The sequence below is a fragment of the Lithobates pipiens genome, unplaced genomic scaffold, assembly GCF_037356315.1.
Source record: "Lithobates pipiens isolate NorthernLeopardFrog02 unplaced genomic scaffold, aLitPip1_a1.2 Scaffold_23, whole genome shotgun sequence".
NCBI classification, from domain to species: domain Eukaryota; kingdom Metazoa; phylum Chordata; class Amphibia; order Anura; family Ranidae; genus Lithobates; species Lithobates pipiens.
In genome coordinates this window covers 319832943-319856723 of record NW_027507785.1, presented here as the reverse complement: position 1 = coordinate 319856723, position 23781 = coordinate 319832943, and the positions used below count along the sequence as shown (strand labels likewise).

General features: G+C 47.0%; 1 protein-coding gene across 4 annotated transcripts in view; it reads left to right on the top strand.

Annotated features, from left to right (window-relative positions):
- The window catches only part of FGGY (FGGY carbohydrate kinase domain containing), a 381065-nt gene that overhangs the window by 300452 nt on the left and 56832 nt on the right, over nt 1-23781 (top strand). For 2 of the 4 annotated variants that reach the window (XM_077450606.1, XM_077450603.1), the window contains exons 13-14: nt 5288-5408; nt 20091-20185. The exons of 1 other annotated variant lie outside the window; for it this stretch is intronic. In XM_077450606.1, coding sequence (XP_077306732.1) covers nt 5288-5408; nt 20091-20185 — 216 coding nt within the window. The remainder of the gene's footprint in view (nt 1-5287; nt 5409-20090; nt 20186-23781) is intronic. One more of the 4 variants, XM_077450604.1, reaches the window with a different exon arrangement.

Genomic DNA, 23781 nt, shown 5'->3' with positions numbered 1-23781 from the left:
TTCCAGTGCTCTGTCCTCAGAACCAGCGGTGCTCCGTAGGCGTTGCAGGGGCTACGCAAGTACGCAGGCAAAACGATGCCATGCCGTGCTTGCGCTGGTTTGTTTGGGGGACAGGAGCCACACTGGGGCGGATGTTTTGTCAGCTCTGCAGGGGCAGACCGAGAGGTGGTTGACGCCACGCCAGCTTAAGCCAGGAATGGTGGTTTGCGACAATGGCACCAACCTCCTCTCCGCCCTCCGACAGGGACAACTGACCCATGTGCCCTGTGTAGCTCACGTCCTTAACCTGGTGGTGCAGCGGTTCTTGGGCAGGTACCCCGGCTTACAGGATGTCCTGAAACAGGCCAGGAGAGTCTGTGTGCATTTCCGCCGATCATTTAATGCCTGTGCTCGGCTGGCTGAGCTCCAAAAGGAGTTGAACCTGCCCAAGAACCGCCTTATATGTGACATGCCCACCAGATGGAACTCAACATTGGCCATGCTGCAGCGGCTGCACACGCAGCAGAGGGCCATCAATGAGTACCTGTGCGACTACGGCACCAGGACAGGGTCAGGGGAGCTTGGTTTTTTCTCACCACGCCAGTGGGGCATGATCAGGGATGCATGCACTGTCCTGTCACCGTTTGAGGAGGCCACAAGGATGGTGAGCAGTGACAGTGCATGCATCAGTGACACTATACCTCTTGTCCACCTCTTGGAGCATACGCTGCGTGGAATAATGGACAGGGCACTTGAGGCAGAACAGAGGCAGGAAGAGGAGGACTTCCTTGCCTCTCAAGGCCCCCTTTATCCAGACAGTGTTCCTGCTGTGCCACCCATCACACAGGAAGAGGGTGAGGAGGAGGAAGAGGAGGAGGAGGATGATTGTGTCAGCATGGAGGTGGAGGCTGGCACTCAGCATCAGCAGCAGCAGTCTTATAGGGATGATTTACAGTCCCAAGAAACACGTGGACTTGTACGTGGCTGGGAGGAGGTAACTGCGGATCATGTTGTCCTTAGTGACCCAGAGGACTCCGGACCGAATGCCTCAGCTAACCTACGCTGCATGGCCTCCCTGATCCTGCAAAGCCTGCGGAAGGATCCTCGTATTCTTCGGATCAAGGAGAGGGACCATTACTGGCTGGCCACTCTCCTTGATCCACGGTACAAGGGTAAGGTTGCCGACCTTATCTTGCCATCGCAGAGGGAGCAGAGGATGAGACATCTCCGGGAGGCCTTGCAGAAAGCTCTGTGCAACGCGTTCCCAGAGACTGGGAGGTCACAAACTCCTGGTCCTGGACAACGTGTTGCTGAGGCATCAGTCAGAAGGAGCGGTGGAGAAGGTGGCCGTCTGACTGATGCTTTCAGACAATTTTTTAGTCCGCAGCCCCAAGGTATGATTGGTTCCAGCACCCATCGCCAGCGTCTAATTTACATGGTGCAGGAATACCTAGGGGCAAGGTCAGACTTGGACATCTTTCCCACTGAAAATCCTCTGGCTTACTGGGTCTTGAGGATGGATCACTTGCCAGAGCTTGCACAGTATGCAATTGAGCTACTGGCCTGTCCTGCATCCAGCGTTCTTTCGGAACGCACCTTCAGTGCTGCTGGTGGCTTCGTTACCGATCACAGGGTGCGCCTGTCCACCGAATCAGTTGATCGACTGACCTTCATCAAGATGAATCAGTCTTGGATCACCCACAGCTACCAAGCACCTGAAGCTGATGTAACCGAATAATTTTTTTTGAAATACCACATCCCTTCAAGACTGCCTATGCTGATGCTGAGTGACTGTCCTGTTATGTTGATTGTCTATCCTCTTCCTCCTCCGCTGATATGTTGGAAGAACATTTTTGGTTCTGGGTGATGCCAGCAGCCCAATTTTTCTGCCCCTGTTTAACAGGGGCGTTTAAGTACAATTTTTGATGCAATGCTTTGCAGCAGGGCTAATTCCTGCAATAAAACTAGAGTATATGGCAGAGGTTGCAGTGTGATGGCACCAGTGCCTAAGGCCCAATTTTTCTGCCCCTGTTTAACAGGGACATGTAATTACAATTCTTGATATAATATTTCACAGGAGGGCCCCTTCCTGTGCCCACCCAGAGTAACTGTGATGACTTATAGTGTTGTGGCACCAGCACCACAACCACCAAAGGTCAATTTTTCTACCACTGTTCAACAATGGCATGTAATTACAATTCTTGATATAATCGTTCACAGCAGGGCGCTCCAGCGGCCACCAAGGGTCACTTTGAGGGCTTACAATGTTGTTGCAAAACCAACACCTTGTTCCGCCATTTCTGCAGAGCATATAGGGCAGGCCCCTACTTTCAAACATCCAGTTTACAAACATCTCCTACTTGCAAACGGAAGGAGACAACAGCAAGTGAGATGAAAAAAGATGGACGACAAAACAAATTATACAGGGGTGATAACCCTTCCCTATGTTTTCCAAAAAGCTTAAAGATATTTTTTTTGACTGGAGCTACACTTTAAAAATGTACCGGTTGAAAATGACAAACAGATTCAACTTAACACAACAAACCTACACAGTCCCTGTCTTGTTTGCACCGCCTGTATACTGCTGTTCTGAGTATATAGGGCCTGGGGGCCACACGCATTTCCTTTTTTTTTAATATGGGTACGGGGTTCCCCTTAATATGCGTACAAGACCCAAATAGGCTGGTAGTGGGCAGGGAGGGCTACCCATGCCATTTTTCTGAATGATTTTCAACCATATTGCAGGAACCAGATATAACATTAAAACCGCAAGCAGTTTTAAATGGTGTTATTTCCGTTTAATGTCATTTTGTGCAGGGACTGTTCTAAACACGGGAAACACGTGGCACTTCACAGGCATACTACAGACACCCCCCAGGCACCATATTTAAAGGAATATTTCACTTTTTTTTTTCACTTTAATCGTCATTAAAATCAGTGCTCCCGCCAAAACGGTAGTTTTTAAAACTTTTTTTTGCAGTGACCCATGTCCCCTGAGGCAGGAGGCAGATCGCCAAACCCTTTTTAGCACACTATCTTGCATATTAGCCGTTAAAATTAGCACTTTCCAATTCGAACGTTCGAGTCCCATAGACTTCAATGGGGTTCTAACGTTCGTACCGAACGCGGGGGTCGTTCGCAAGTTCTGGTGCGAACCGAACCAGGGGGTGTTCGGCTCATCCCTATTCATGCCTACCACTTGCCTCGACCTCTGCCTGAGCACTGACTTGTTATATTGCCACCAGTCTTCTCCACCATCCTGTTCCTGCTTGTGGGGCAATCCTAAAGGGTTGCAACCTGGTTGCAACCTCTTGCAGCAAACAAACCCTGTACCGACTATTCTTGCCTGCCTGGACCTCTGCCTTGACACTAACTGTTCTTGTCTGCTGCATGCCTTGACCCCTGTCGGGACACTGACTATTGTCATCTGACACTCACTTCAAACTCTACTAGGACATTGGCTTTCTTTACTGCTGCCTGCCTTGACTTCTTCGGGGCAATCCTAAGGACTACAACCTGGTGACCTCTTGCAGCAAAGTAGCCCTGTACTGACTATTCTTGCCTGCCTTGACCTTTGCCTGGACACTAACTACAATTGCCTGGAGCCTGGACACTGAATATTCATGGCTGTCTTGACCTCTGCTTGGGCAACGACTATTGTTGTCTTCTGCCTGCCTTGACCCCTGCCTGGACACTGACTATTCTTGCGTGCTGCTTGCCTTGACCTCTGCCTGAACACTGAATATGCTTGCCTGTCTTGACCTCTGGCTGGATACTGATGGCTCTTGACGCTGACTGTTCTTTTCTGCTGCATGCCTTGACCCCTGTCGGGACACTGACTATTGTCGCCTGACACCCACTTCAAACTCTACTAGGACATTGGCTTTCTTTCCTGCTGCCTGCCTTTGGCTTCTTCGGACAATCCTAAGGACTGCAACCTGGTGACCTCTTGCAGCAAAGTAGCCCTGTACTGACTATTCTTGTCTGCCTTGACCTTTGCCTGGACACTAACTACCGTTGCCTGGTGCCTGGACACTGACTATTCATGGCTGTCTTGACCTCTGCTTGGGCACTGACTATTCTTGCCTTCTGCCTGCCTTGACCCCTGCCTGGACACTGCCTATTCTTGCGTGCTGCTTGCCTTGACATCTGCCTGAACATGGAATATGCTTGCCTGTCTTGACCTCTGGCTGGATACTGATGGCTCTTGCCTGCTGCCTACCTCAATCTCTGCCTTGACACTGACTGTTCTTGTCTGCTGCATGCCTTGACCCTTGTCGAGACACTGACTATTGTCACCTGACACCCACTTCAAACTCTTGCCTGCCTTGACCTTTGCCTGGACACTAACTACCGTTGCCTGCTGCCTGGACACAGACTATTCATGGCTGCCTTGACCTCTGCTCGGGCACTGACTATTGTTGCCTGCTGCCTGCCTTGACCCCTGCCTAGACACTGACTATTCTTGCGTGCTGTTTGCCTCGACCTTTGCCTGAACACAAAATATGCTTGCCTGTCTTGACCTCTGCCTGGATACTGATGGCTCTTGCCTGCTGCCTGACTCAACCTCTGCCTGGGAACTGACTATACATGCCTGCCTAAACTTCTGTCTGGACAGTGACTATTCATACCTGCCTCAACTTCTGTCTGGACAGTGACTATTCATACCCGCCTCAACTTTTGTCTGGACAGTGACTATTCATGCCTGCCTTGACCTCTGCCAGACTATTTTTGCCTGCCTCAACCCACTACTGACCTTTTATATTGTCACCAGTCTCCTCCACTACCCTGTTCCTTCTGGTGATCGATTCTAAGGGCTGCAGCCTGGTGACATCTTGCAGCAAAGTAGGCCAGTCCATCATCCTTTGCTGGGGGCTCTTATAAAGACCAAGGTGCCACATGGACTCCGCTCTTCTCCTGGTCTATTCTAAACTATTCGGAGTTGGGCTTTAACAGACAAGCGCATCCACTAGTTTATGTTGCAGTTACTTTGCGGTTGTTCTTTTGGTTAATCTAATTGTAAAGTTTATGTGATCTTTGACTCTGAAGTCTGTCCAGCTACAACAACACTCGTCTCATCCTTTCAAGCTATGAAATAGAATTAGAGGGATCCTGTTCCCTATTGTACCGAGTCCGTTAAATCTGCCAGGTTACTTTTTTTTTTTTGGTGACACGTGTTTCCCTCGTAGCGTGTTCCCAGCCCGGTGGTATTCCATGTATATCCTCCAAACTAACAAACAAAACAATTGATTGTAGACACATCTCCACCCCAGTCTCCTCATTCCAGTCTTTTGTTTGTGATTTCCAGTTGGGGACGAAACACATCATAGAGGCGATGAAGACGTCGGGACATGCTGTCAGCAGTCTCTTTATGTGCGGGGGGCTCAGCAAGAACCCCCTGTTTGTGCAGGTGCATGCCGATGTTACAGGTAAGTCGGACCTCTAAGCCCTTGTACACACACGGTCGGACATTCCGACAACCAAATCCGTCGGATTTTGTCCGAAACTGTTGCATACACACGGTCGGACAAAGTTGTCGGAAAATCCGATTGTTCAGAACGTGATGACGTTATTTCATTACGATGGGACTACGTTCAGGCTAGTAGCCAATAGCTTTGGTGTAGGAATTTGATCTGAGCATGCGTGGCACTTTATCCGATCGGAATTCTCTACACATGATCGGACAAAGTCCGATCGGATCATGTTGTCGGAAAGTTTTATAGCCAAGCTGGAAAACTTGGTCCGTCGGAAACAGTCCGATGGAGCCCACACACGGCATTATCCGACAACACGGTCCGATCGGACATTTTCCTTCGGAATGTCCGACCGTGTGTACAAGGGCTAAGAATTCGAAGATGAGAACTCGCCCCCTTCTACCGCCATAGGTCACAAAATGACGTGGTCACCAGTGAAACCAATTATAGATCTGGAATCTAGAAAACACTGCCACTGTGCCCAACCTCAACATAACAAAAAATAACAACATTTTGCCCTGTAGAACACAAAAAAAAAAACTGTTCTCACTGCAGTACCCTTGGCCTCTAATAGGAGGGTAGACCTATACTGGACCTGGACTCTATTAGTCCAGAGAGAGTAATGTAGCGCCCCCTACGTTTAGGTAGGTGCTAGTATGTTTTTTTTTATAGGATAGGCTATGTGTAGGTAAAATTGGCCAGGGCCTTGTTCTTTTTCCTAGGCCTGGTTGTTTATTTGGGGATGGGAGTGTTAGAGTAGAATGGGGTGTGACCGCCTACACTTGGACTCAGGGTTGCCTCCTCTGCTGGACAGTGGGTTGGACTGGAAAGAGAGGAAGGACTGAGGTCTGAGTGGTAGGAAACCCATGTGATAGAATTGACTAATAGTTAATTTCTTTGGTTGATGGGTGTCTCTCATATAAAAAGGGGCGAGTCACATGCCCAAGGGAGAAAAAGAGAGGAAAGAGGAGAGCAGGAGGGCTGAGGGTTCAGAGACCCCGTAGCCTCTGGCCGGGAGCTTGAACGCCTGGGGGTTTAGAGACTCCAGAGCCAGGTAGCCAAAGGAGGAGTCAAGGGAGACCCACGTCTGGTCCCTGGAGGAGCAGCCACTATATAGAACTTAAAGTTGTTGTAAACGCTTACAAACCACTTTGACCTACAGGTAAGCCTAGATTAAGGCTTACCTGTAGGTCCAAGAAATATCTCCTAAACCTATACGGTTTAGGAGATATTTGCCCGAAGACAGGCACTGCTGTCTATGGCGCATGCGCTGTAGACAAGGGCGCGCAGGCGCACTGAGTGCGGCATCGTCAATGACGAAGATGCCGCGCAATGCCGCGCGTGTCGGCTCCCGTGCGCATGCGCGGGAGTGACGTCATCGTGGCTTCGCCGAATGACAGCGGCGAAGCTGCGAGACCCCACCGAGAAGATGGATGCGCCGGACTACAGGGGACAGCGGTGACTTCGCTGGCTCCTGTGTCAGGTAAGTGACACATAATGGACTACTATGGGATGCATAATAGTCCATTATGCTTTGCCTTTGCAGGGAATGAAAGAGGAAGTAAACCCATCAGGGTTTACTTCCTCTTTAAAGAAGACCGGGTGTCCCACACGGGGATGTACCGAACACCAAAGGAGGAGGGAGTAGGAGCTAATCAGACGGAGGAAACTGGGAATCGGCTTTCTGTGAGTAACATGGACTGTTGATTGGGAGTGAGCAAAGGGAGTGCAACCCAGTGGTGCTATTCCGTAACATGCTGTGTGTCCAAGGACTACAGTATTATGCACTTTCCAGGACTGATGGGGATTTGACGGCAAGAGTCATGGAAATAGGCGATGTGGCCTGTGACTTTGAAGTCTAAGTCCAACGCATTATTATTCAGAGTGATGCTGGTCGCGCCCATAATGGACATTCTTAAGGTCTGAAACTAAAGCTGAAATCAGGAGGGGATCATCAGAAGAGGCTAAATGACAAAATATCAATACAATCAGAAACGGGGCATCTCATATATTCCATCTAGTTGCTTTCTGATTTACCGCAGAATAAAGCCTTGTAAAAATGTCAAAGCCGTTTGGTGTCTTGAAGTTGCATGGGACAGGAAGAATGGGTTCATTTGACAAAAAGGTAATGGACAACACTGCAGCTCCCAAGGGGGTAGTGCGCTACAGTCATTTTTATTTTCCATGGGTCTCGGGCAGCGTACTACCATCGGCCGTGGCTCCCAGCATTTATAGCTCCCTGGGCCCCATCAGTCCAGCAGGAGGGCAAAGGGGGCTTTTTTTCTGCCCAAAATAGCCAAATCAACTTCTGATTTATTGATCTAACCACCTCACTTTCAGGAGCTGGGATAGATTATAATGGATAGAGATGAGTAGTCGGGTCCTCCAGGAACCCTTTACAGGACAGCGGTGGCTTATTAATGTAGAAAATGTATTTAAGGTCATCTGAAATGTATGTCCTTCTAAATAATAGATGGCTATCATTGCTGATGGAGCAGGCTTGGCTCTCCGGAGCAGGTGACATGTGAAATATGACATGTTCCTCCTTACATTTATACAAATCCACCTATGGAAATAGGGTTAAAGTCACTCAGTCTGGGCAAGTTGATTGGACTTGGTACATACCGCCACCTTGGATTTCTTAGGACCTATCAAATGGCTTGCTTATACCATAGATCGGCCTTTCTCAACCTTTTTACCCCAGAGGAACTTGATAATTTACAGGTCTTGGGGAACTCCTGCTTAAACCAAATCATCAGGGATCAGTGGGAAAAAAAGACACATTGGTGGTCACTGAGAATTCTCCTTGCATTGGTGGTCAATGGGAAGAATGCCCCTTTAACTTTGTGATCATGAGAAGAATGCTCCTTACATTGATGGTCTGTGGGAAGAATGCCTCATTACATTGGCGGTCAGTGGGAGGAATACCCCTTACATTGGTGGTCAGTGGGAAGAATGCCCCTTACTTTGGAGGTCAGTGGGAAGAATGCCCCATTACATTGATGGTCTGTGGGAAGAATGCTCCTTACATTGGTGGTCAGTGGGAAGAATGCCGCTTACATTTGTGATCAGTGGGAAGAATGCTCTTTACATTGGTGACCAGTGGGAAGAATGCTCCTTACATTTGTGGTCAGTGGGAAGATTGCCCCTTACATTTGTGGTCAGTGGGAAGAATGCTGCTTACATTGGTGGTCAGTGGGAAGAATGCTCCTTACATTGGTGGTCAGTGGGAAGAATGCTCCTTACATTGGTGGTCAGTGGGAAGAATGCTCCTTACATTTGTGGTCAGTGGGAAGAATGCTCCTTACATTTGTGGTCAGTTGGAAGATTGCCCCTTACATTGATGGTCAGTGGGAAAAATGCCCTTTACATTGGAGGTCAGTGGGAAGAATGCCCTTTACATTGGAGGTCAGTGGGAAGAATGCTCCTTACATTTGTGGTCAGTGGGAAGAATGCTCCTTACATTTGTGGTCAGTTGGAAGATTGCCCCTTACATTGATGGTCAGTGGGAAGAATGCCCTTTACATTGGAGGTCAGTGGGAAGAATGCTGCTTACATTGGAGGTCAGTGGGAAGAATGGTCCTTACATTGGAGGTCAGTGGGAAGAATGCTCCTTACATTGGTGGTGTCAGAAACCAATAAGGCCGAGACAGAAGTACAATTAAATCACACTTGTTTAATAATAAAAGTAAAAAGAACAAACGTAATCAAAACAAAGTTCAGTAACCGGAACGCATAGTCAGCCAAGCCAGAAGTCAGGGATCAATGTAGTGGAACAGCAAGCAGGATTTGGAGCCAGAAGGGATGTCGGTAAAGCAAGTTTTGAACAGGATCGCAGGAAAACATTTCTGTGATGTTGACCAAGGTGAAGGCAGAGCTCCTCTGGGCTAAGTAGGCAGGACAAACGAGCAGGATATCATCAACAGCTAAGTAACTGAGGAGAGGTGGGAGCTGGCAATTAGCGTATACACACCGTTCTTTCACCGCTCCAAAGATGCTGCTAGCAGGAGTTTTTTTTACCATCTTTCCAGCGCACCGCTCCAGTGTGAAAGCCCTGGGGGCTTTCACACTGGAATGTGAGGGGCGGCTCTTTCAGGGCTATTTTTTAGCACTGTAGCACCTGCAAATCGCCCCAGTGTGAAAGGGGCCTTATAGATTTAGCAAGTAGTGCAATGTGAAGACCGGTCTTGTGTCAGATAATGAGAGAAAGAGTCCAAATTGGTATTTAATTTGTTTATTATTGAAAGATCAATCAGATAAAAAAAAAAAAACGTGTTTCAGGGGTTCGCATTCCCCCTTCATCAGGACGTATATGTTATGTCACTCCAGGAATAACAACTCAGATGGTTCTTGTGGTCCCATAGCTGGCCTCATATCAGTCCCAATTTTCTAGAATTCTCAAGAAAATCAATGCGGAATAAAATTGTTACTATCCCCATATATTTCCTCGCCGACTCTTATCATTTCTCATCTGTGTTATCTCCTCCTCACGTACCGCCATCTGCTCGGCTGCGTCCAGTGGAATTTGGACAGCGATGTGGAAACTATTTTGTTTGCTTGCTAGGAGACGCCGATAAAACATTCCACTATTATGGTTTTAACTGGATCTCCCTGAATGATTAACCGGTACAAAACGCGGCGAGCGGGGAATCCCTTGTTTTCAGATGTCCTGTTTTTTTTGGCCTTGGGGGGAGATGTGAAGTTTATTATCAGTGCGATGTTTCTGTCTGGGTTATATTACACGTTATTGCTCTGTGTCTGAGTTGCCATGGGGATGTCATCATTTCCTGATGAGGAAATATTTTAGATTATGTTTCAGGTCACGGGTCGTGATTAAAGCGGGCCTCCGACCAAAACGGCTAAATATACAGGATGGGTAAAAGCAGGGCCGTCTTTATTATTGATTGGGCCCTGGGCAAGAATTTGCTTAGGGCCCCCCTCCCCCCATGCAATTTCGCTCTCCACCTTCTCTGAGACATACAATAAATAGCAGCTAGACTTAAAATCAGTTTACTGTATCAGATCAGGCAGCAATTGCGATTGGTTGCCAGAGGGTACAGCATAACATTACTGACTGGTTGCTAGAGGTTACAGCACTCCTTAAGGCTCACTGATTAGTTGCTAGAGGTTACAGCACATGATTTCTGCTTGTTGATTGGCTGCTAGAGATTACTGTACAGTAATACTGCTCACTGGTTGCTGTAGGTTACAGCACATCATCTCCTCACTGCAGGGGACGTGATATACATATGAATGCTGCCTTATTTACATATCTATGCAGTTGGCCTCAGCTATTTACATATGCATGTCACTGCTATTTACATATGAATGCTGGTTATTTACATGTAAACACAGGGTCTTCAGGTGAGTCATCTGTACACAACAACAGGACTAAAACCTCAAGGGACAAGGGAATGTAAACTGGGATAGTTGGCAAGTATGAGGCAGCTGCTTTGGGCCCCACAACAATGACAGGGCCCAGGGCAGCTGCCCCTTTTGCCCTGCCTTAAAGACGGCCCTGGGTAAAAGAGAGGTTTAGAGAGTGATGACAGCAGGACAGGGTCCGGAGAGTCGCTCGGGTTGCTCATACGCTGGCATTCACGCCCCTGCTTATTTCACATATATATAATTTATTTTAATTGATATCGTTAGGTTGAGGTTCACGTCTACCACAAAAATGCGTCCTTTCCCTACACGCACCGAAACGCGTTGCCCTTTTAGCAGAAATGCGGGAGTGCCATTAGCTGTGTGTGTCACCCCCATGCATTTGCAGACGCGAGCGTTCTCACGTACGCCAAATCCGCATGGTGTCACGGCACAGTGTAGTTCAGGGCGATATGTTTTTGGGCTTATTTTAACGCGCATAGGGGCAAATTGATGAAATACACTGCACGCCACATGCAGAAACGCCCGCGTTTTGCTCGTACCTGTAGGTGTGAACCAAGCCTTATTGCCCGGTCACATTTGTGGACTGCGTTAATGCACCAACTAGGGTGCCACCTGTTTGGGATTCACCTGGACGGTCTGGGTTTTGACTCATGTGTCCGGGTTTCAGTTTGCCTGAAACCCGGACACATTATTCAGATTGGACCGTGGCTGCCCACGCTCCAGGGGCCCATGCAGCCACCGTGTCACACCTAGATAGGAGGGGCAGTGGGGGCATTACTACTCTCCTTGGGGCACTCAAAGGTATCACAGAGCTTTTACAATGCTAGAGTGCAGGGATCTGCAATTAGCGGACCTCCAGCTGTTGCAAAACTACAAGTTCCATCATGCCTCTGCCTCTGGGTGTCATGCTTGTGGCTGTCAGAGTCTTGCTATGCCTCATGGGACTTGTAGTTCTGCAACAGATGGAGGTCAGCTAATTGCATCTCCCTGGTATAGTGTATACTACAAAAAAAAATTGCTGTGTGACGCTAAAGTGTTCAGATTTGGCTTGAAGAAAAGGTGGGAACCCAAACACCAATGTTAAAGTGTTAATAAACCCCGGACCCTGCATTCACTATATCTGGTCTCCCACAGTACACAGAACATGGAAATGCAATTATTTTAGTAAATATAAACTGATCAATACCTTTTTTCACCAGCTGTATATGGCAATCACGTGACTTCTATCTCTTCCTAGTAAAGCTTGTAGGAGGAGCTTTCATTTCTCCCACGATTGTCCTATGAGGATCCAGGACCCATGACCCTCTGTCTGATTGGTCCTGCGCTGATCTGTTCCGGGTTTTGACTCATGTGTCCAGGTTTCAGTTTGCCTGAAACCCGGACACATAATTCAGACTGGACTGTGGCTGCCCACGCTCCAGGGGCCCATGCAGCCACCTTGTCACACCTGGATAGGACAGGTGATGGGGGCATTACTACTCTCCTTGGGGCACTCGAAGGTATCTGCTCTGCGCTGATCGCATGCACCCTTCCCAATGTGTGATGTCAATATCATGTGACCTGAACAGCTCAACTTAACTGCTTCCCGGCCGCCTCGCACAGATATACGTCGGCAGAAGGGCGTGTACAAGCAGATTAACGTACCTGTACGTTGCCCTTTAAGAGGCGGCTTGCGGATCACATTTTTACAGTAATCAATGCAATTTTTTTAGCATTGATCGCTGTATAAATGCGAATGGTCCCAAAAATGTGTCAAAATTGTCCCATGTGTCCGCCGTTATGACGCAGTCACGATAAAAATCGCTGATCACCGCCATTACTAGTAAAAAAAAAAAATTATCAGTAAAGATACCATAACACGATCCCCTATTTTGTAGATGCCAAAACTTTTGCGCAAACCATTTAATAAACGGTTATTGTGATTTTTTTTTTAGATTTTTTTTATATATTTTTTATATATCTTTTGGGGATATTTATTATAGCAAAATGTAAAAAATTTGGCGTTTTTTTTTTTCAAAATTGCAAAAAAAAAAAACGCAGGGGTGATCAAATACCACCAAAAGAAAGCTCTATTTGTGGGGAAAAACAGGACGTCAATTTTGTTTGGGAGCCACGTCGCACGACCGCGCAATTAAAGCTACGCAGTGCCGAATTGCAAAAAGTGGTCTGGTCAGGAAGGGGGTCAGTTCTTCTGGGGCTGAAGTGGTTAAAACAGGAAATGTTCTCTCCAGCAATAGAGACCAATCTGAGCATGTGCAGCAGGACTTACCCTGACTGTGTCCTTTATCTGGATTTGTCCAGAGTGACCTTCCAGGAGAGCATACAGGATCAAACAGCCTTTTTTACACAATGCAGAGGATTAAACCCCCTGCCACGTCATAGGATGTGATTGACAGCAGTGCGAGCCAATGGCTGCGCTGCTTTCAATCCATCCACTCTAGCCAATCAACGGCCAGTCTAAGCAGCGAAGAGGACATCGGGGGAGAGCGCAGCAGGGAAACGGGCTCAGGTAGGTAAGACAGGGGGGGGGGGGGGTTGGGGGGGGCAGTATTGTCGGATGTTTTTTCTCCTTAATGCTTAGGATGCATTAAGGTGAAAAAACGCAAACCTTTGCAACCCCTTCCCGCCGAGCGTACGCAGATGTGCGTACCCGGCTTTCAGGGGGTTATACCGGGATGATGCCCGCACCTGCAGGCATCATCCTGGTACTGTTTTTCAGAGCTGGCGATCGGCTTTCCAGCCATAACAACCGATGCGGCTAAAAGACGCTCAGCTGTTATGCCGGAGGAGCGGGAGGGGTACCCCCCCTCCGCCTCCCGCCGCTCTTACCAGGGCTCCCGTTCAATCATGAGACCCGATTGAACATCCGCCATGGCTAGGGACAGACTGGAATGAAGCCGTAAGCGGCTTCATTCCAGTCTCCTAATCGTAAACACGGAAGCGACGTCATGACATCACTTCCCGTTTACTCGGCTGCCAATGGCGCCGGTTTTAAAAAAAAAATACAGTATTCAGAATTCTGAATACTTTGAAGTGTAAAGGAGGGATCGGGGGTCTTTTAGACCCCCGATCCCTCCATACCTCCATAAGGAGTACTTGTCACCACCTATTACTGTCACAAGGGATGTTTACATCCCTTGTGACAGCAATAAAAGTGATAAAAATTTTATTTATTTTTTTAAACAATTTATTCATTTTAAAATAAATAAGAATTTTTTTTTTTTTTAAAGCGCCCCTCTCGCCGCGAGCTCGCGCAGCAAAGAAAACGTGGATGTTGCACCCGCATATGTAAACGGTGTTCAAATCACACATGTGAGGTATGGCCGGGATCGTCAGAGCGAGAGCAATAATTCTAGCACTACACCTCCTCTGTAACTCTAACCTGGTAACCGTAAAAAAAAAATGTAAGCGTCCCCTTTTGAGATTTTTAGGTACCGTAGTTTGTCATCATTCCACGAGTGCGAGCAATTATAAAGCGTGACATGTTTGGTATCTATTTACTCGGCGTAACATTATCTCTTACATTATGCAAAAAAATTGGGCTAATTTTACTGTTTCGTTCGGTCCGATTGGACATTTTCCTGTCGCAATGTCTGACCGTGTGTACAAGGGGCTAAGATGCACAAGAATAAAAAAATGCTTGAAGAACCTCAAGCTCAAGTGTGAGCCTAGTCTAATGCCGCGCACGCACGACCGGACTTTCTGGCAGAGAAGATCGGACGGAATCGTTTCATCGGATTCCGATCGTGTGTGGGGGCTTCAGTGGACTTCTGATGGACCTAGAAATAGAACATGTTTTAAATCTTTCCGACGGAATCAATTACTATCAGGAAAACTGTTCGTCTGTATGCTGATCCGACGGACCAAATATGACGCAAGGGCAGCTATTGGCTACCGGCTATTGAACTTCCTTTTCTAGTCCCGTCGTACGTCATCGCGTTCAAAAACGAACGGACTTTGGTGTGATCGTGTGTGGGCGGGTCCGTTCGGTTGGAACTCCATCGGAATGACCGTCAAAGTTTATTCTGACGGAAAGTCCGGTCGTGTGTACGCGGCATAAGGGCTCATTTACACTTGCTTTGGCTTCAACATACTTTTATGATGTATTTTTGATGCTTCGGGTGGTGCTTCCATAAAGCTTTGATGAGGCTTTGATGATGCTTCGGTGATGCTCTTTTGAAGCTTTGTTGAAGCTTGGCAAATGCTGTGTGTGTGTGTGTGTGTGTGTGTGTGTGTGTGTGTGTGTGTGTGTGTGTGTGTGTGTGTGTGTGTGTGTGTGTGTGTGTGTGTGTGTGTGTGTGTGTGTGTGTGTGTGTGTGTGTGTGTGTGTGTGTGTGTGGATATCTTATACCTGCAATTTCTCCAAAACAAAGTGAAGCTAAAGCCAAATTAAAGCCTCTCAAAAGCTGCAGGTGCTTTAAGTGAGCTTTGCCATAGACTTCTATGGAGACTTTGAAGACATTTTGAGGCACCGCTAAAGCGACATGGGGTATAATTGAAGCGAAGCCGAAGCAAAGTAAACAGGACTGTAGGCTAAGACACTGATGTTGGGTGAGAAGGCCTGGCTCGCAGTCTTCACTCTAATTCATCCCAAAGGTCTATTGGGTTGAGGTCAGGACTCTGTGCAGGCCAGTCAAGTTCCTTCACCCCAAACTTACTCATCCATGTCTTATTGGACCTTTGCTTTGTGCACTGGTCCAAATCATTTGGTGGAAGGGGGATTATGGTGTGGGGGTTGTTTTTCAGGGGTTGGGCTTGGCCCCTTAATTCCAGTGAAGGGAATTCGTAATGCCGCGTACACACGATCAGAATTCTCGTCGGAAAAAGCTTTGATGGTTTTCCCGACGGAATTCCAATGGGATTTCGCTCAAGCTGTCTTGCATACACACGGTCACACCAAATTCCGACCGTCAAGAACGCGGTGATGTACAACACGTACGACGGGACTAGAAAAAGGAAGTTCAATAGCCAGTAGCCATTAGCTTCCGTCTCGTAGTTGAATCTGAGCATGTGTGAGTTTTTACGTGTCGGAATTGCATACACACGATCGGAAAAATTAAGAACATGCTATCAAATTTTTGCTGGCGGGAATTCAGCCAGCTAAATTCCGATGGAGCGTACACACGTTCGCATTTTCCGATGAAAAGCTCTCTCATCGGTCTTTTGCTGGCTTGAAATTCCGATTGTGTGTACGCTGCATTAAGGCGTCAGCATAACAAGACTTTTTGGACAATTTCATGCTCCCAACTTTGTGGGAACAGTTTGGGGACTTCCCCTTCGTGTTCCAACATGACTGCGCACCAGTGCACAAAGCAAGGTCCATAAAGACATGGAGGAGCGCGTTTGGGGGTGGAGGAACTTGACTGGCCTGCACAGAGTCCTGACCTCAACCCGATAGAACACCTTTGGGATGAATTAGAAACATAGACTGCGAGCCAGGCCTTCTCGTCCCATAGCACAGGTTGGCACGGGCATTACCGCAACCTGATTCAAAACTGTGTGTCAACCACCAATACAAAGTACGACTAAAGTTTTTTTTTTTTAATTATTTATTTAGGCTAAATAGGCATAGATGGACAAATCTGACTATGCTGCGTCTGTACGTCGTCGTAAAATAGTGTCAGCATTTTTTTTGTGCTGTTTTTGTCGTCCGGAGTTGCACTTAAATTTCTGTTTTGGGATATTAAAACGAGACGGGCGAAATACAGCTGTGGTGTCTGTGGTTAGCCGGGATCTACAAAGCGCTGTCAGCCCATGTATTCAATTATCTCGCACTTGTGTACGGCGCTTGTTTGTGGGTGATGTCATCGCCTTGGAGGGTAAAGGTCATCAGACATCTTTTTTTTTTTTTTTTTTTTTAAGCACTCATGAAACTATTGAGCTGCAGCTTTGATAAATTAGGATCTACTACTGTGAAAATAATTTCCTCCTTGTAACAGGTTGATTGAGTCAAGTGGTCCTGCGTGACTCACTTTTCCAGAGACGAATAATGTTTGCTGGCGGTGTAGCGTGAAACTGCGCTTAATGATCTTCAGACGTTACGTGCTGCTTGGTTTTCATCGCCTAAACAGAAGGTGTTCGCGTGTCATCGATTCCATCGCAAATTGGAAAAATTAGGAGTTTATTATTTCATTTGGAGTGGGTGGAGCCATGCAAGCTATTCTTTTACCCCATTGGCCAACTGAGCGCCCCCGGAACCTTCATACGGAGCGAACTTTCCTTACATTTTGTATCTCAGAGGAACCCTTGAAATAATTTTCAGGTCTCAGAGGACTCCTGATAAAATAATGTAAACACTGTATAGACCAAACCTTCTCAACATGGAGGAACCCTTGAAATAACCTTTCGGTCACAGGGAACCCCTGTTAAAAATTGCTATATCTACAACTCATGATACTTCGGTGGGGTGGTCAATGGAAGAGTGCTCCTTACATCTGTGGTCTTGGGGAAGGATTTCCCCCTACAGATAGCTAAAAAGATCATTGGTTCCCAGTGAGGGAACTTATCTGAGAGGCCAAAATGTGTCATTGTTTAAGGAAACCCTAGCAACCATTGGGGAAACCCTGATTGAGAAACCCTGGTATAGACAATTGGGGTAAACCGTAAGCTGTGGAAGTGATGTTCCTATAGAGCAGTGGTGTCCAAACTGTGGCCTGTGGACCGGATGTGGTCCTTTGCCTGCTGTATCCAGCCCTTGAGGTACCATTCCTCCCACTGACACCAATGATGGGGCACTATTCCTCCCACTAATACTAATGATGGGGCACTATTTCTCATACTGATACCAGTGATGGACCACTATTACTCCCACTGATACCAACGATGGACCACTGTTCCTCCCACTGATACCAATGAAGAGGTACTATTCCTCCCACTGATACCAACGATGGGGCACTATTATTCCCACTGATACCAATGATGAGGTACTATTCTTCCCACTGAGACCAATGATGGGGCACTATTATTCCCACTGATACCAATGATGGGGCACTATTACTCCCACTGATACCAATGAAGGGGCACCATTACTCCCACTGATACCAACGATGGACCACTGTTCCTCCCACTGATGCCAATGATGAGGTACTATTCCTCCCACTGATACCAACGATGGGGCACTATTATTCCCACTGATACCAATGATGAGGTACTATTCTTCCCACTGAGACCAATGATGGGGCACTATTATTCCCACTGATACCAATGATGGGGCACTATTACTCCCACTGATACCAATGAAGGGGCACCATTACTCCCACTGATACCAAGGATGGACCACTGTTCCTCCCACTGATACCATTGATGGGGCACTATTATTCCCACTGATACCAATGATGAGGTACTATTCCTCCCACTGAGACCAATGATGGGGCACTATTCTTCCCACTGATACCAATGATGGGGCACTATTCCTCCCACTGATACCAATGATCGGCATTATTTCTCCCTTAAACACCAATGACGGGGCACTATTCCTCCCACTGTTACCAATGATAGAGCACCATTCTTCCCTCTGTTACCAATGATGGGACGCTTTTCCTCCTACTGATACCAATGATGGAGCACTATTCCTCCCACTGATACCAATGATGGGGCACTATTCCTTCCTCTGATATCAATGATGAGACACCATTCCTCTCACTGATATCAATGATGGAGCACCATTCCTCCCATACCAACTATTCCTCCCGCTGATACCAATGATGGGACACTATTCCTCCCACTAACACCATAGATGGGGCACTATTCCTCCCACTAACACCATAGATGGGGCACTATTCCTCCCACTAACACCATAGATGGGGCACTATTCCTCCCACTAACACCATAGATGGGGCACTATTCTTTCCACTGATACCAATGATGGGTCACTATTTGGCCCCTAAATACCAATAATAGAGCACCATTTCTCCCACTGATACCAACAATGGGGCACTATTCCACCCACTAAAACCAAGGAGGAGGCACCTTTTACTTCCACTGATACCAAGGCGTTTTCAATTCCCACTGGACAAAGTCCGAACCCCTAAAGCCTGAAGGACAGATAACTGGCCCTTTGTTTGGAAAGTTTGGAGACCCCTGCTATAGAGTATTGGACACCCAGATAATTTCATAACACCCCCGTGCTCTATAGAACCTAAGATTAGTACTGAAAATAATTTGAATGAAAGAATAATAATGTTGATGGCCAGAAAGGAAATCCAGACAGTAAAAATGGTGGTGGTTTATGACAGTTCCGAAGGGCTCCTTTACACTGGTCTTCAGTTGGAAAGGTGACCCCTTAAATTGATGGTCAGTGGAAGTAGAACCCCCTTGCATGGGTGGTCAGTGGAGAAGGCTCCCCTTACATTGGTGGTTCATGGGAGAGGTCCATCCTTATGTTAGTGGGCAGTGGGAAAGGGGCCCTTTACTTGACTGGTCAGTGAGAGAGACCTGAATGGGTGAGGAGCCCCCTTACATGGGCAGTCAATGGGAGAAGGGTGCCTTTACATGGGTTACCAGTGGCTGAAGGGCCCCCTTACATGAACGGTCAATGAGAGAAGGTTTCCCTTACATTCTTATCAGTGGGAAAGGGGCCACCTTACATAAGTGGTCAGTCAAAGAAGGACCCCCTTACCCTTGTGGACAGGGGTGAAGGGCTGCTTACATGCGTGGTCAGTGGGAGAAGGGCCCACCTACATGGTGGTCAGTAGGAGAAAAGCCCCCAACATTTCCAGCCAGTGGGATAAATGTCCCCTTTTATTGGTGGTCATTGGGAAAGTGCCCCTTTAGAATGGTGGTAGAGCAAAGAATGCCTCGCTAGCTTAGTAGTCAGAATGCCCCTTACATTGGGGAATATTTGTTAGAAGGCTCTTCCATTGGTGGTCAGTAGTAAAGTGCCCCCAAACATTGGTGATCATTGAGGAAGGGCCCCTTTACATAGTTGGCCAGTGGCAAAAGGACCTCCATTACAAGGGTCAGTGAGAGAGGGGCCTCCTTACATTGGTGGTCAACAGGAGGAATGTGCCTTATATTGATCAGTTGAAACTGCCCTATCACATTGGTGGTAGTAAAAAGAGTGTCTAGTTAGATTGGTGGTCAGAATGCCCCTTACACTGGGGGGGGGGGGGGGGGAATGGGGAGTTTGTGGGGAAAATATTGTCACAGTGGTGGTCAGTGGAAAAGTGCCATTCAATATTGCCCCAGTATTTTGATGGTCAATGAGAAAATTTATTCATTAATTTATTTATTTATTTATTATGTGTACAGGTCTACCCGTCATCCTATCCCAAGAAGTAGAGTCGGTCCTCGTAGGTGCTGCCATTCTTGGTGCATGTGCTTCCAGTGATTTTTCTTCTATCCAGGTATGTCTTTCTTCAATTGAATGGGTTGCCCAATGCACTCATTTTGTGACAAAAACTAATCGCCCTGTTAAGTGCAGCTTTCTGTTTGCTATGCTTCAGTATGTGAATGAACAGGAAGCTCCTCAGCATGGAGCACTTCCCATGCATTCACTGTCCAGTACAGTTAAAGCTGCAAAGAAAGGGACTGAGGGATCTCTGTCCTCAGTCCCTTACTGTGTCTTGAAAGTGAGACATCAGGGGTCTGTTTAGACCCCTGATATGTCACCAGAGCCCCCCAAAAGGGCTCATAAAAAAATGTCAAAAAATATATGGAAAAAAATTTAAAAAATTATATAAATAACAAAAAAATTAAAATTAAAACAAAATGCTGACACCGTCCATTACTCTCCTGACACCAACCTCTGCCCTACTGACACATCCACTGATGTGTGTTTGAGCTTTGGGGTGCACCCCCTAATGCAAAAGGCTGCGCACACCTATGCGTGGTTTCGGATTTGAACTGATGACCCCAGTGGTGCCAGGTGGAAGTGCCAACCACTTAGCCACTGTACTGCCAACTGAATGAATGAATGCATGAATGAATGAATGAAATATTTGTATAGCGCACAACGCAAACTGAATCGCCTCAAGGCGCCTCAACTAACGTGCCCTACTCATTCCAAACAGACAGAAATGAGGGGGATAGGGGGAGTTTTGTGAACTCATGGAAGCCAAAAAAAAATAAAAACTCAGTAAGAAACAATTACATGAGAAATAGATTAGAGGGTCATTAAGTAGTAGATGTTTATGGATTTTTGGGGAGAGAATAGGGCCAAATGCACATTGTGTTCTCTATGATGCCTTTTCTCCTTACAGGAGTTTAGCTGCATAAAAACGCTGTTAAAATCCGGTTGTTTACCCTTTTTTTTTTTGCATGCACGTTAATGCGCGTTCATATGTCTGCCAAAATGCATTCTATGCCAGAATGTTAATTTATTCTGGTTATGAGAATGTATCTCCAAATATCACCCAAACGGTCCTCTCCAATCCTCCCAAGACCTCCTGCTCTCAAGCTCCCTTGTCTGCTCCTCCCATGCTTGTCTTCAGGACTTCTCCTGAGCCTCTCCCATCCTCTGGAACTCTTTACCTTAACCCGGTCCAGCTATCTCCTACTCCTAGCTGCCTTCAGACGATTCCTGAAAACCCAACTCTTCAGAGAAGCCTATCACGCCTCCAACTAATCTCTTATCACTTCCATCAGCTCATTCCTCACAGTTACAACCTTTTTGTACCACTTGCCCCACCCTATTAGAATGTAAGCTCTTCTGAGCAGGGCCCTCTTAACCCTATTGTATTTTATTGTATTGTAACTGTGTTGTCTCCTTTAAACGTCTTAAACACTATGCTATATAAATCCTGTATAATAATTATAATAATAATAATTAACGTGCGAATGTTCATAATCATGCCTAGCGTTGAGGCTCGTTTACGTGCCATTAGGAGCTTTTGTGTTTTTTATGCCTAAAAGCTCCTCTCCTGAATGCGACTTTGTTGTTTCTTTTCTTTTTCCTTCCTTTAAGTGCCCCTGCCTCTAAACTCCTGTAAATGGCTTTAGTGTGCATGGACACCAAAGGCGGCCCCAGGGGTGGACTGACCATTGGGCCACTTGGGAACTACCCGAGGGCCCCATGCCACTAGGGGGCCCCATCAGGGTTGCCAGTAAAACCAGGGACAGTATGTAAACATCTTTTTCTTTTTTTTTTTTTTTTTTTTTACATCTGTCTCTGAAATGTCCCTTACCAACATTACCAACATCCTTTTGGTCTAAAAATCCTGAGATTATAGCTGCCCCACCTCTCCAGTACCTTCTCAGCCAATAGAAACATGTCTGTGTATACTGTGTGATCGTATACTGTGTGTGTGTGTTTGAGTCTACTGTGTGGCCCCATAATCTCTGATTGCCTGGGGGCCCCATAATCTCCTATTGCCCGGGGGCCCCATGAGTTGTCAGTCCGCCCCTGGGTGGCCCATTCATTAGGGGCACAGGGCTGCCGACCCCCTAATCCATGCGCCTGGCCCCTAATCTCCATTGCACAGAGGCATGGAATTCAATGTTTTGTTTTTTTGTTTTCGAAGCACGTGATTAGAGCTGGAGGCTCTAATTGGCTTAAAAAAAGGGTGGGCTTGGGGCGCAGAGCACTGCGCCTCAAGCCCACCCACTTGTGTGACATTAGCAAATTAATATTCGCTAATGTCTTCCTGCTTCTCCACCCGGCCAATCAGGAAGCGGGTCCTGAGACCCAATTGGCATCTTAGGATGGACCCGCCTCCTGTTCAGCCGGGAGGAGAAGCAAAGGCTCCCGGCAGCAGCAGTCTTTTCTAGGAGCGGCAGTGCACCGCCATCTCCTCCTCCTCCCCGCACCTCTACCGCAGTACAAGGTAAGGCAATGTATCGCGCAGGGGATGAGGGTAGTGTGAGAGGATCGCTGCCTATCGAGCACCGGGCGGGGGGGGGGGGGTAGTGCCAGTTGATCACCAATTTGAGTATCTGATGAAGAGTTTGAACCTCCTTGGCACAGAAACAAACCAATGTGCTTAGTAGACAGCCTGTTATGGTTGTAGTACAGTAGAGACAATTCATTGAAACTCATTGACCTCTCTCCCAGCTAGAGCCGTGTCCATGCCTCCTTAGAAATAGATTCTTCTGAAAATTGGCTTTATTAAAATAACTCTGCAAGTTGTGTTAAACCGATTGAAGCAGCGGGTATCTTATGTGTGACGGGTCCTCTTTATGGGGGGGGATCAACCTTTCAACTATGTTAATAAAAAAAAAAGATGTTCCGTTCTGATTTTCCTCCTGGGATAACGCCACACTTTTCCCTTAGATCGTTTGTAACCGATCGCCTCCGACTGTTGAGTCAACGTTAACGCGCTCCTGTTTTTTTTTTTTTGTTTAACCGCAGTATATTTACGGAGGAAGATTGTGAATTAGACCCGGAGACTCTTTCCATTCTAGAGCCACTCGGCAGCCTCTGTAAAGTCATTTTGCAGCTGTTCGGCCTGGAGGTGACTCAGAGGGAAGTTTGCTGTGAATTCGGCTCAGGTTCGGTGTAATTGGACGCTGTAAAAACACACAAGAAGGGAACGGCTGAATGTATTGTGTTTTTGGGCAAGAGAGAAAAATGAGGGCATGGCGCGGCGACTTAGATCGATTGTGGGCCCCCCCAGCTATGGGGCCACTTTATAGAATTGTAGGAGATACCTTGCTAAGGTTTCTGTGTGGTTCGCCACTCCACCCCCCCCCCAACCTCATCTTCTCTGTGCAGAGAACCCATTTAGTGAGCTGTAAGCATTTGTAGAAAAAGGGTTACCTATCCTTTAAAATTGTAACTGTTGTCTAGGGGAATGGGAAACACCATGAAAATAGTTTTCAAAACTTTATAGGCTAGCTGTATTTGTATACCTGTCACCTAAAAAACTCAGGAATGGTAACAGCCAAAAGTTTTTTTCATGGGCTCCACGCAAATGTTTCACTTCTAACAGGACCATCCAACTCGGGGACCCTACATAAATTGAGCTGCCACAATCTCCCACAAGGGTCAGGTTAGCCAAGTAGT